Source organism: Bison bison, unplaced genomic scaffold (genome assembly GCF_000754665.1).
Source record: "Bison bison bison isolate TAMUID 2011002044 unplaced genomic scaffold, Bison_UMD1.0 scf7180017864283, whole genome shotgun sequence".
NCBI lineage: Eukaryota > Metazoa > Chordata > Mammalia > Artiodactyla > Bovidae > Bison > Bison bison.
The window spans coordinates 1,035,049-1,049,334 of record NW_011494855.1 but is presented as its reverse complement, the minus strand read 5'-3'; the positions used below and the strand labels follow the sequence as shown (position 1 = coordinate 1,049,334).

At 37.3% G+C, this 14,286-nt stretch overlaps 1 protein-coding gene across 1 annotated transcript in view; it reads right to left on the bottom strand.

The window, feature by feature from the left end:
- The window catches only part of ERICH3 (glutamate-rich 3), a 121,375-nt gene that overhangs the window by 18,339 nt on the left and 88,750 nt on the right, over positions 1-14,286 (bottom strand). Inside the window, 2 exon segments of the mRNA XM_010849425.1 lie at positions 167-171; positions 3,262-3,742. Of these exon segments, the coding sequence (XP_010847727.1) occupies positions 167-171; positions 3,262-3,742 (486 nt within the window).

Sequence of the window (14,286 nt, the reverse complement as noted above, 5' to 3'; positions counted from 1 at the left end):
GACATTGCCTTTGTTTGGGATTGGAATGAAAACTGACCTTTTCCAGTCCTGTGGCCACTGCTGAGTTTTCCAAATTTGCTGGCATATTGAGTAGCCAGCAAATTTTGTAGCACTTTCACAGCATTATCTTTTAGGATTTGAAATAGCTCAACTGGAATTCCATCACCTCCACTAGCTTTGTTTTAGTGATGCTTCCTAAGGTCCACTTGACTTCAGACTCCAGGATGTCTGGCTCTAGGTGAGTGATCACACCATTGTGGTTATCTGGGTCATGAAGATCTTTTTTGAATAGTTCTTCTGTTCTTGCCACCTCTTCTTTATATCTTCTGCTTCTGTTAGGTTCATATAATTTCTATTGTGCCCATATTTGCATGAAATGTTCCCTTGGTATCTTTAATTTTCTTGAAGAGATCTCTAGTCTTTCCCATTCTATTGTTTTCCTCTATTTCTTTGCACTGATTCCTGAGGAAGGCTTTCTTATCTCTCCTTGCTATTCTTTGGAACTCTGCATTCAAATGGGTATATCTTTCCTTTTCTCCTTTACCTTTAGCTTCTCTTCTTTTCTCAGCTATTTGTAAGACCTCGTCAGACAACCTTTTTGCCTTTTTTGCATTTCTTTTTCTTGGGCGTGGTCTTGATCACTGCCTCCTGTAATATGTCACTAACCTCCAGCCATAGTTCTTCATACATTAGATCATAAGAAAGTCATAAACCTTGCCATCTAATGTTGAACCCATTTGAATGAAAAGATAACAAAATGTTTTAAAATTATAGATCTGATCAAGTCAAGAACACAGATTTCCCATAATAGTTGAGAAAAACAATAAACCTGTACACTTTTCATTTCACAAATCCAGAGGGAAAACCCACTTTTTTCCAAGTGACATGATTCTAGTTGAATGCTTCTATTAGTCCATGTATCACATAATTAGAGCCCATATTATGTGCAGATTATTTTACAGAAAGCTGTCTACTTTCATAAATCCAAGTAAACAATATAGTTTTCTGATGTGGAAATAAATGAAATAATAATGTCAATGTTGCTACTGAACTTTAACATTCTACCTTTTGGGTCAGCAGTTTGCTAAATTGTACAAATATTCTAGATTATATTCCATATACCAGAATTGAACAATGAAATCCAAGATCAAACTTTTGAATTATTTTATTAAAGAGCTTCAAATGTATTTTAATAGGAGTCCTAACTCACATATGGTAAAATCATTTTGAAAATGTAGGGGGTCTTAATGTTATAATTCTAGGGCAGAGGTTGGCAAACTTTTTCTGTGAAGGGCCAGACAGTGAATCCTGAGGGCTTCGTGGGTCATAAAGTCTCTGTTGCAGCTACTTAACTCTGCTCTTGCAGAGCAAAAGCTGCAACTGAGAATATGTAAATAAATAAGCATGACTCTTTTCAATGAAACTTTATTTTCTGGAACTGTAATATGAATTTAATATAATTTTCATGAGTTATCATATATACCTTTGATTTTTTTCCAATCATTTAAAAACAAAAAAAATATTATCTCACAGGCAATACAAAAAGAAAAGTGGTAGACCAGATTCAGCCTGTGGGCTGAAGTTTGTCAAACTGTTCATCAGAGTTTTTAACTTATTCTAAGCTAATATCCCTTGCTACTTCCCCATATTCAGCATGCTTTTATCCTCCTCCATCCCACCTTCAAAATCCTATCTAACCTTTAAAGTCCTCAAATATGTCCTTCATGAAAACTTTCTACGTGTTCTTTATCAAATGGGCCTTCTCTTCCTTTGAAACTTTCATTTGTACTTTCTCTGGTTTTTATACATGACTACTGACCTTGTCCAGTTATGTATATGCCAAGCCTTCCTCTTAACATTTTGTGGATGAAACCCACTCCAGTTCAGTTCAGTTCAGTCACTCAGTCATGTCCGGCTCTTTGCAACCCCATGGACTGCAGCACGCCAGGCCTCCTTGTCCGTCACCAAGTCCCAGAGTTTACTCAAACACATGTCCATTGAGTCAATGATGCCATCCAACCATCTCATCCTCTGTCGTTCCTATTCTCTCCTGCCTTCAGTTCTGTCCCAGAATCAGGGTCTTTTGAAATTAAACCGTCTCTTACACATTTCTTGTTGATCATGGTGCATGGCAGAAGGTTAATGATGATGGTTGAATGGAAAGATAACTACTTGACATCAGTTCCTGGATATGGGCCCCAGTGGTTTAATAACAGCTTTTAAGTTTCTAAAAAAATATTGTAGACATTAAAAGTATTCATAAGATTTAAAACATAGACGGATTTTAGCAATATTAAAATGTGACAACAAATTTTATGTCAGAGTCAAAAAGAATGCCCACCATGTTGGTAGAGAAGATAGATGGAGAGATGGGAGAGATATAAGGCATGGGGTGCTATGTGAGAGCCAAATATCCACAGGACACAACTTAGTCCTTTAACTGTCCTCCTAGAGTTGAAAAAAGTATCAGACCATCCACTGCCTGTGGTATCAGGGCCTGATTATCCTGGGACACGTCTTAAGACTTTCCATGTCACATTGAACTTCTTATACACCCAGGAAACCCCTGGATCAGAAAGTTACTCAGCTTCAGACAACTCAAAATTAAGTTTGGAGATTTCTACGAAATCTTTAAATTTTCATTTAACTCTAAATTCCTACTGCACAGATGCAATAGGAGATGTTCAGAAACTGGAGCCACTCTCCCTAAATTCACATTCTAGGAATGTTTCTTATTATCTATATGATCCTTGACATCTTACTTAACCTCTCCAAACCACAATTTTGTCATCTGTTAAAAAAAGAGACAATGACAAGAGAACCTAACTCATGGGGATATTGGACCATTGTGAGGATTAGGCAAGTTTCTCTATCTAAGTACTTAGCACTATTACATAGAAATCATCTATCAGTGTTAGCTATATATACAGGTGACTGCATATTTAGAAAAGAACAAATAGCATTGCTAATATTAAATAACCTCTAAGAAGCCACACATACCCTTGCCTTCAGACATGTATTTTATTTGATTTTTGAGATAGAACTGCCATAGGAAGGAATTAAAGAAAATAGGAGACAAGTTATATAAGAATTATCAAGTAATTTTTTAAATGCAGTAGAAGGAAAACAGCAAGCTGAAAATACATGTATGGTTATGTGACATAGAGAGAAATAGGAAAAAATTGAATCCTTCTGGCATTATCACAACAGTATTTCCCAAGCTTTGGCAGAATGCAGTGATCAAGATCAGGTTCCATGCACAGGGACAATGGCAGGTCAACTCAAAGGCCGTACTTACCACCTTTATCCACCCTATGGGGACCTGCCTTTTTGTCCTTCACCTTAGCAGTGCTTTCTTCCCAAAGCTTACTCTTCCTCTTTTCCTTTTCTTCCTTGGAAACATGTTCCCTGGACTTCTCAAATAAGCTCTCTGCAATCATTCCAGTTCCTTTCTCTGCTTCTTGTTCAAGAACATTCTCCAAATTTTCCTCTATCAGCAGAGGCTTGGTCTCCAAATCTGTTTTTATTATTTCTTTTTCTTCAATTTCTGGAGAATCCTCAGTTGGAAGGTGGGTTTTTCCTGGCTTATCATTTTCACTCAACTCTTGAGAAGATGGACTTCTGACACTTTCATCTGGACTGTTTTCAGCGTTGGTCTCCTGGTCCCCCACTGCAGATTCATCTTCACTAGAACTAGAATATGGGTGACTTCTGGATGAGGTTGATGAAGCAGTTTTTCCATCTATGAAAAATAAAAATGATGATATCACTGTATTTTCATAAGGGGAAATTTAATAATTATTGTGGGAATTACGTTCATAATTAATCATATTGACATTTTAAATATAGTTTAGTAGATTTGATTCCCTTTTCCCATATATTCCACATACTTATCATGATAAAGAAAAATCTATGTAATCTGTGAGTCTATAAAAATTTTTAGTAGAAAGTCACATTTGAAAACAAATAGTGTTTATTTTTTGAGAGCCATATCACTGGAAAAAAACTATCTGTTATAGAAGAAATGGAATAATCTTTTACTTGTTCAGCAGAAGCATTTATTTCATTATCATCTTGGGTAGCCACAGTATTCTCTGTACATAAAATTTATATTTTTATCTATTGCAACACCCACCATACTAGTATAGTCTGGTAGCTGAGTATGGTAAAAATATCCATCGTTGTTGTTGTTCAGTCACGCAGATGTATCTGACTCTTTGTGACCCCATGGACTGCAGCATTCCATGCTTTCCTATCCTTCACCATTTCCTGGAGTTTGCTCAGATTCATGTCCACTGAGTCAGTGATGCCATCCAACCATTTCATCCTCTGTCACCCCCTTCTCCTCCTGCCCTCAATCTTTCCCAGCATCAGTTATCTTTGTATTTGCATAATACCTAGATACTTAATAAATATTTTGAAATAATGCTCGTGTGTGTGTGTGCACGCGCATGTGTGTGTGTGTAGAAGGAAATGTCTTTTTTTCGGGTTCCCCAGAAGCAGATGCTGATGAGGATGCACAGGCAAGTGATGAAATGAGAATATGCTCCAGGAGAAGTTCTTCCAGCGTGGGGGAAGCAGGGAAGGGAAGGGAAGAAGTCAATCAAGGGAGCTATTTCAAGCAACATCTCAGCCTCAGCCCAAACTCAGGGGAAACTCTGAGTCTAAATTATATTAAAATTTTTCCTCCCTGGAGGACTCTGGGCTCACACACTCTGCTCCAGTTAGACATGGCTACAGGCCATCCTGGGGGGACATAAACTCCTTGGCACTTTCAAGCTCTTTGTGCCTCAGGGTGAAGCCAATCCGGTAGCCCAGGGCTGTCCTCTGAAGAAGACAGAGGATGCAGAGCTGGAAATGGGCACACAGAATCAATAAAAGAGATTCTAGGAGATTTATGAAGTATGCTGATGTGATGCTACAGATACCCAGTCTAGAAACTTACCACAGCCAAAAATGGTTTAGCATTTGCTACCTGCAAACACTTCAAAGTATCTCCAAGACAGTCACACACACACTGACTCTATAAGGAAGATGTGCTGCCTCAATGTCACGGCATACACTGCCATGGGCCAGAAAAATACAAACTTGCCTTTGATTTTTTTAACCAAATAGATCCACGTTATAATTGTTTTTTACAAAATACTTTTTTTTTATTTTCCAAAAGAAAGAGCCCACACTTACAAGCTGCTGAGCTTTCTTGTTTTCTCTTCTCTGTGTGCTCTGGACTCTTTTTGTCTGTTTCTTTCTTTTCTGCTTGGCAGCTACCCAGATGGCTATAGCAGCTGAGGCAGAGTTTAAGGGAAGAAATACCTGTCTTTACTCTTATCCTCTTTCCTCCAGCCCCAACGGCTCTCCATGACAAGGTTTAGCATTTTAAGTATAGTCACTGAGACATATCAGAGTCTCCACAAAGATTTCAGAGATGCTACCCAGCAGTAAAAAACAAACTCCAAAAAGCCTTTAAGCAACAGAACCCCTTAAGTACAATTCCATTTGTTCTTATCACTCAACTACCTTGACAGGCACCAGATGACCACTGTTTCTCAAAGGAGTCACATACTTCAGCGGCTCATTTTTTATCTCTGTTGTATAAGATCTAGATGTGCTGTTTCTCGGTAGGGAATGTACCGATCAAGGACAGACGTTCTCTATCTTATTTGTACTAGTTGAGAAACTTCAGGGACTATGATCTCCCCCTCTCTTCAGTGTGTCTCACATTTGTTTTTTTTAAGAGAAGAAAAACAACTCCTGTTTGCTAGTGGTTTGATCAGTGGTTTTCATTAACTGCACAATTAGCTAGGACACAATGTTATATTGATACTTGTTATACATCCAAAAATATCCATATCTATCATCTGAATGTTGACATGAAGATGCTAATTTTTGGCTCTGCTGCTGCTGCTGCTAAGTCATTTCAGTCGTGTCCAACTCTGTGCGACCCCACAGACGGCAGCCCACCAGGGTCCCCCGTCCCTGGGATTCTCCAGGCATGAACACTGGAGTGGGTTGCCATTTCCTTTAGCTCTGAGTGTTGTTCATATAATTTAAAAAATGAAGGCTCCTCTTTCTTTAGCAGCTTCTATTAATTATTTTATTTCAAAGGCTGAAACGAGCTATGGTTCATTTTTGAGTCAGTCCTTAAGAGAAGAAAGATCAGCAGAATGAATGGCGAGGCTATCTGACCTCCCTTATAAACTCATTTCAGTTTTCAAATTTCTCTCCAACCTCCTTGCATAATCTTGTTTCACTCTCATTTCTTATTTTCATCTTCATACAGATGCTGGGGCAAGGCTTTGCCTACAAAAAAGCTCAAGGTGCTTTAGGGCCACGGAATGGGATTTTCAACACTAATTTTATTTATTCTCTTAGAAATAAAGTTTTTATGTAAAAATTTTTATATAAAGGAAGTTTGAGAGCAGACATGTAAATTGTAATTTTTTTCATCAGGAGGGAAAAAATTTGTCTTGGAGGCATGTTAGGAGACTTCACTGTCTCCTACCTGGAGTAGGAAATGGCAACCCACTCCAGGATTCTTACCTGGAAAATTCCATGGACAGAGGAGCCTGGTGGGCTACACAGTCCATGGGATCTCAAAGAGTCAGACACAACTGAGCAACTGAGCATGCACTGCCTCCTACCAAAATTCCATTAGTCTCTTCAATGCTCCTTTAGGTACTGATGCTAAGAATTTACCCTTGGTCTCCATGGTAGCGACCTGACTTGCACGCATTCCCTAAGTCCTCTGCCAAAACCATCATGTTTGGTGCCACTGCTCTACCTCCTAAGAAGGATCCCTAACTTGTCTCTCTCCACATTCAATCAACCCCAAATCCCTTCACTATCTTTTCTCTTCATGTAATCATAACTACACAGTGATAATAATTTCTTCTTTTACATCACTATTTCGCACATAAGATTGAGAGAAAACACTATGTTTTTCTGTAAAACAACCCTAGGTGCTCCAATCATGACTAAGCTACTCATTACCTACAACTTTGGTTATGCTACTTCTCTAAGCCTCTGTTTTCTTGGCTGTAAATTCTACCTATTGTTCTCAATAAATAATTACAGAAATTACATGATAAAATTAATCTCACCAAATCAAATAATAATTTCTTTATGATTTTCAGTCTTCTTCCCTAATATCATACATGATAGTCAGTTCAGTTGCTCAGTCAGGTCCGACTCTTTGCAAGCCCATGAACCGGAACACACCAGGCCTCCCTGTCCATTACCAACTCCGAGAGTTTACCCAAACCCACGTCCACTGAGTCGGTGATGCCATCCAGTCATCTCATCCTCTCTCATCCCCTTCTCCTCCTGCCCTCAATCTTTTCCAGCATCAGGATGTTTTCAAATGAGTCAGCTCTTCACATCAGGTGGCCAAAGTATTGGAGTTTCAGCTTCAACATCAGTCCTTCCAATGAACACCCAGGACTGATCTCCTTTAGGATGGATTGGTTGGATCTCCTTACAGTCTAAGGGACTCTCAAGGGTCTTCTCCAACACCGCAGTTCAAAAGCATCAATTTTTAAGTGCTCAGCCTTCTTTATAGTCCAACTCTCACATCCATACATGACCACTGGAAAAACAAAAGCCTTGACTAGACCAACCTTTGTTGGCAAAGTAATGTCTCTGCCTTTTAATATGCTGTCTAGGTTGGTCATAACTTTCCTTCCAAGGAGTAAATGTCTTTTAATTTCATGGCTGCAATCACCATCTGCAGTGATTTTGGAGCCCAAAAAATAAAGTCAGCCACTGTTTCCCCATCTATTTGCCATGAAGTGATGGGACCGGATGCCATGATCTTAGTTTTCTGAATGTTGGGCTTTTTCACTCTCCTCTTTTACTTTCATCAAGAGGCTTTTTAGTTCCTCTTCACTTTCTGCCAAAAGGGTGGTGTCATCTGCATATCTGAGGTGATTGATATTTCTCCTGGCAATCTTGATTCCAGCTTATGCTTCATCCAGCCCCGCATTTCTCATGATGTACTCTGCATATAAGTTAAATGAGCAGGGTGACAATATACAGCCTTGACGTACTCCTTTTCCCATTTGGAACCAGTCTGTTGTTCATGTCCAGTTCTAACTGTTGCTTCCTGAGCTGCATACAGGTTTCTCAAGAGGCAGGTCAGGTGGTCGCAGTTTCCCACCTCTTTTAGAATTTTCCAGTTTATTGTGATCCACACAGTCAAAGGTTTTGGCATAGTCAATAAAGCAGAAATAGATGTTTTTCTTGCTTTTTTGATGATCCAGTGGATGTTGACAATTTGATCTCTGGTTCCTCTGCCTTCTCTAAAACCAGCTTGAACATCTGGAAGTTCACAGTTTATGTATTGCTGAAGCCTGGCTTGGAGAATTTTGAGCATTACTTTACTAGCATGTGAGATGAGTGCAATTGTGTGGTACACTTTGAGCATTCTGTGGCATTGCTTTTCTTTGGGATTGGAATGAAAACTGACCTTTTCCAGTCCTGTGGCCACTGCTGAGTTTTCCAAATTTGCTGATATATTGAGTGTAGCACTTTCACAGCATTATCTTTTAGGATTTGAAATAGCTCAACTGGAATTCCATCACCTCCACTAGCTTTGTTCGTAGTGATGCTTCCTAAGGTATGATAAGTAACACTCTAATAAATCTTTCTTGTGATTTCACCCTGTACATTATATTATGAATAGTAGTCACAGTCACCATTTAATGAGTAAAATAAGACAAAACTTGATCATGATTATGCACCTACTCTACACCAAGCAATGAGGTAAGCACTTTACAAGCAATTCATTTAATCCCAAGGAATACTTATCTTCTTTTTCTTGATTTAGAAGGTAAAAACTACAGAAGTTAAATAATATCCACTGTCCATTAGCTATAAAGGAACAACTTTTGTAAAATACTGCTTTTGTAATGAGATGTTTCCCCCCGAGTTCAATCCCTGGGTCTGGAAGATTCCCTGGAGAAGGGAATGGATACCCACTCAAGTATTCTCGCCTAAAGAAGTCCATGGACAGAGGAGCTTGGTGGGCTACAGTCCATGGGGTTGCAAAGAGTTGGACACAAGTGAGCAACTAACACTTTCACATTTTCAATGACATGTTTGTATTTGGTATAAGGGAGAACATATGTCCTCTCTTGATAATGAAATGAGTTCATTATCAGTGCATCAGTAAGATAAATATATACATTACTTTGTAAGGGTAAATATCTAAAATAAATTCAGATGTAGCAGGAGGAGAAGAAGCAAGCTTAAAAGTTCCTCCATATTTAACTTTAATTGGGTTTTCTAAACATTAATATGAATACTTAAAATACTGAGAATATAATCAAATCATGTATCACACTGTGCTGCTTAAGTCTTTTTCAATTTATCCATTAATGTAGTCCACCAGCCATGCATTTCACAAGATTTTATTGAGTGTCTCAATAATATCACTGCCATGTACAAGGCAGATTCAAAACTATAGAGAAGCACCTCATAGATAAGTAATTTATGGGAACTAAAAGATGATGCTGTATTTAAGTATCCATCTGAAAGCCATCCTACTTCAGTGATCCAAAAGTGAAGATAAAATGAGCAATTCTTACAGTTAAGAAAAATTAAAATGTGACTAACCATGCAAAAAAATGCAGATTTCTGACCAAAAGCTGCCTACAACCTTCCCCTAACCCTCTGTTGTCTAAGGATTACTGAAGTCCATAGAGTGTGGTTTCAGAGCATATGCAATTTCAACATAGAAGGAGCATCATTCCCTCATATCCATCTCTTCAAGCCCATAGTCAGACCCAGAAAGGAAGAGTGAGATATCTGAAGTATGTCAGGTAAAGAGAATATTTTTGTGACACAGATTTTTAAAGTATTTAAGGCCGACTGCTTCAATAGAGTGAAAAATAGCACAAGTGAAATATTATCTTTTTTACTAGAAAAAAATTGCTTTAATTCTTGTTCCTTTCTTTGTGTTATGGGAACAGATGCCGCCTCTGTCTCTCTCCCTCCGCTTCCCCCCGTTCTCTTTCTCATAAGGAGCTACTTAGTCTTTACCTCTTACTCATAGGTACTATCAGCCAAACTGTCCACAAAAGTCTGTTCTCAGCAACATGACACTTTCCCCCTCAACCTTATAACATGTATCTATGACAATGTATTTTCAAGTGGTGAATTAGCTCCCAGGGTTGTCAACACAAACGCAGAGAAAAGGAAGCTGTCATTCTTTTTAAATGAAGGGAAGTCTCACACATCATTCTCAAAGTAGGGTCTTCTCTTAGTGGGTGCTCAGTCCCTGGCACTCCATCACTTGTGAGCCGCTCAGCACAGGGTATTTATCAAGGCAGGCCGATACAATTGTTTGCTGGCAGTTTAAATGGGGCCGACTTGTCACGGGAGTGACAGCCTGGGCAATTGTTTGCCCTCTGGGAACAGGTGCAGGCAGGTTCAAATGAAACGCATCCAAACACTAACAGCAAGATTCTTAATCATGTCAATAAAAAGGATGTACCAGTGTCTAGGATGCAGTGGTCACAATATGCCTCTTAGACTTTTGAAGATGAAATGCTGTCTGGCTTTTCAATAGAGCGTACCAAGGAATCTATTATGTCATTATCATTTTTAATACACATTTCTTGTTTGCCGGATGCAATCTCTAATTCTGATACTCTGCATGCTAAAAAGAATATTTTTGAATAACACAGGGTCAGGTTATCAAAATAATGGGATGGAAAATAAAAGAGCCTGTAGGTGGAAGAAAGAAATGATAATAAGCAATGAGATTTTTACTTCAGAATAATGGCAAAGATTAAATGTAAATCTCAGGAATGCAAAGGAGCTCTTAAAAAGGATTGTTAAAAAATGTCATTACTGAAAGAAAAATAGTTAACCAGTTTAACTTGGGGCTTTTAAATGTCCCAACATTGTGGACTAGATTCTACATGTTCTGATAGTTTTCGTTACATAACTATTTAAAATATTATGTATTCTATACCTACCTTATGCAGCTAACTCTACACAATGTTTTGAATAAAATTCTAATAATAATCACATAGTGTAAATGTAACTAGATAGCATGGCACTGACAAAAGTATTTTGGGACTCTTGGTGTTAATCAAGTAATTCTTAATATTCACAAAATATCCTTTAGGAAATTGCCTCTGTGAGAAATAACAAAAACAACACTGTCTTAGCTTTTGTAGTATAATTAATCTGTGTGTTATTAATTTGGGTGATTAATTTTAAAGGCAAAATTTAACACACATGGAACTGTAAGTGGAAAATGAATTATGGCATGATAAAGTTTCATAAAATAAAGAGCTCAGTGAAGGCTGTGGAAGTAGGAGAGTCTCATGGAAGAGGAGGGCAATGAACTGGAAATGAGCAACAGGCCGGGGAGTGGATCAATGGAAGAGAAAGGTAAATTTAGGTAAAATTAAAATTTTTCCATTTTATTTTCTTCTGTTTAAAAGCAAAACAAAATCACAAAACAGAAGCTAAAAAATAGAATAAGATGAAGAGCTCAAGATAAATGCCTCTTTAAAATATACATTCTTAAGGAAACAAAATCCTTTTATTAGAGGCATTTGCATTAATTTTAGACAAGTAGATGTTGACTGATTTGGAGAAACGTTACATTGTTTTTCTCCAAAATCCAGGCTCTGAATTTTGCGTCTTGGCTCCACCACTTTCCAGCTGTGTGAGTTACTTAATCTCATTATTTCCAAGTTTCTTTACTTGTAAAATGGAGGCAAAAAGTACCTGCTTTTTTAAAAGTTGTTTGAGGTAAATCAGATAATTCATGTGAAATAGTTAATATGAGCTCGGCACAAAATCGAGTCTTATAAACAATACCTATAGGATTCTTTCCTAAACATGGGATTCCAGTTATTTAACTGCAAGCAGTATTCAGTGTTAAAGCTTACCCATCATTGTCAGCTATTCAATAATCACAGGTCTAAATGATTAAAGCTTTCCCTCCAAGTAAAATTCAAGTACTGCATATATCTTTGTCTGCTTGAACATTAAAAAATTACTCAATCTTGGAAGAAATTCATTTGATCCCAGGAAGGAAGTTGATAACACAGCACAAAAATAATCCTCAGATGACCATATATTGGAATAATGTACTGACTCTTGACAAAATCAATAGATGACAATTCCCTACCATCATTGAAGAGATAAAAAATTGAGTTCCTCTTTGTTTTGACTAGATTATATTTATACACAAACACATTTTCAAACTGTTTTCCCGGTTCAAGTATAGTTTCTTTAAAATAGGATTCAGGTGACATCACTTTTCCATACAATTCTTTTAACTTTTTCTATATCATATAGGAATATGAATTAAATTCAACATTTACATTCAAGATGAGAAAAGAAATATATTAGGCATGCCTAGAAATATAAAATGTTAAGTACTGAGAAATTTAAAAGGCTTAATTTAAGACTTTACTAAAAATTTTCAGTGCCTGACTATTAATATACAGTAGCTCTTTCAACTGTAATTGAAATGGCAGCAAATCTTTTCAAATGTATTGAAAGTTAAAGTCATTCTAGTTTTTCACATTGTGTTTTTTACAATGTGTTGTCACATTGTGCTTTTCACATCGCTTCACTCTTTGCTTTGACTATCAGGAAGTTCAGGATTATTTTAACTCAAGGGTAGTCATGATCCCCTATGCAGCTCCTAGCAAAATTATCTTCTCTCTTACTCTAAATAATTTTCTGTTCTTTATTTTATTGCCCTGTGTATGTCTGCATGAAATTTTAGGATAGGTTTTCTTAAATTCTTTCTTGAAGAGGACAAAGTGACAAACTATTTGTTCTTGTGATTACTTCATTACTTAATTTACTCTTATTTTGTATAATTCAAATATATCCCTTGAATTCAAACTTTTGATATTTTTATACAGGAAAAAATGTGAGAGGTGAAAAATGGAGAAAATGGACAGCAATTCAAAAACTCATCATAATGTGACCTCATTTCTCTAGTTTAAAGCAAACTGCATAGACATACACACACTTAAATATAAGAGGCTATTATTATCACTGATAAAATGCCCAGAATGTACCAGGGAAGATATATCATTTATTTACTAAGACCTACATAGCCTTGGCCAAACATTTTCAAGGGACAAAGCCAGAAATGGATTCCTTCTTTGGATATTATCTTAGTAACTTGACATGTTTTTAAAAATCTTAAAAATTCAAGATATGCCCCATATAATGAGGGTTTTTTTTATCTACCTGAAATATTATGTATTTTCCCTATGAAATTCAGAATCATTTTAGGCTTGAATATTGTACAGGGGAAATTTTATCAATCTTTCCATAAACTGATATACCAGCATCTTGTGTTCAAAGTAAATTAAAAAAAAAAAATGAGCATAAATAAGGGAGAAATTTTCAACTTTCCTTTAATTGAATAGGAACCACTTTTCATTTTCCAAAGCCAAAAGAAATGGTCTATATGTGTGTGCACATAAGAGAACACTGAAAAAAAATTTTTTTTAATGAGGTAACTTTCTAAGTAAACAGGAGATGTGTCACTACAAGTTTTACCTGACGCCTTGCTGGAAAATCCCAGCAAATTAAAGAGAAAGGATTCCATAATGGGTATCTATGGAAGATGGGGTGACCAGCACCTTCTGGTAAGGGTACCACGTTCTAAACAGTCTTAAAGGAGGCTTATCTCATTAAATATAAGGGAAAGTAGTGACACTTGCTAAACAGCCTATGCCGCATGATAAGCTAAACAACTTGCCTTGTTTATCATCTTCCAATTCACTCTCCGAGCATCCATCACCCTCATCTTTCACATTGTCATCAGCATCTGGTGCCTTCCACAAAGAGGTTTCACTTTCCCTTTCAGGGTCTAAATGATCTTTTTCATCCTCTGAGGGTGACTTTGACATTTCATTCATTTGATCATCAGCCTGTCCTTCTTCATTAGCTTTCCCATCTTGTTTCTCTTCGTCTGCTTCAAAATCTTCTTCATATTCGTATTTAAATATGTTTTCTTGGTCATCTTCCCAGACATCTTGCCCTGGTTTTTCTTTACATTCCATTTCTTCCACAGTGGTTCTCACTTCACTGAGCCCTGCGTGTAGTTCTTGAGCTGAAACAATGGCTGAAGCTGAGGCTTTGCTCCCCTCCATCTCTCTCCTTCTTGGTATCAGGTACTCTCTATCCTTTCTCAGTTTCCCCTCACCCTTCTTCTGTCCCTCTTTTTTCTCAGCGTTCTTTTCTTTCCTGGGTTTTGGAGAAGTTGTTTTTTTGTCAAGGCCCATTGCAATAATGCAC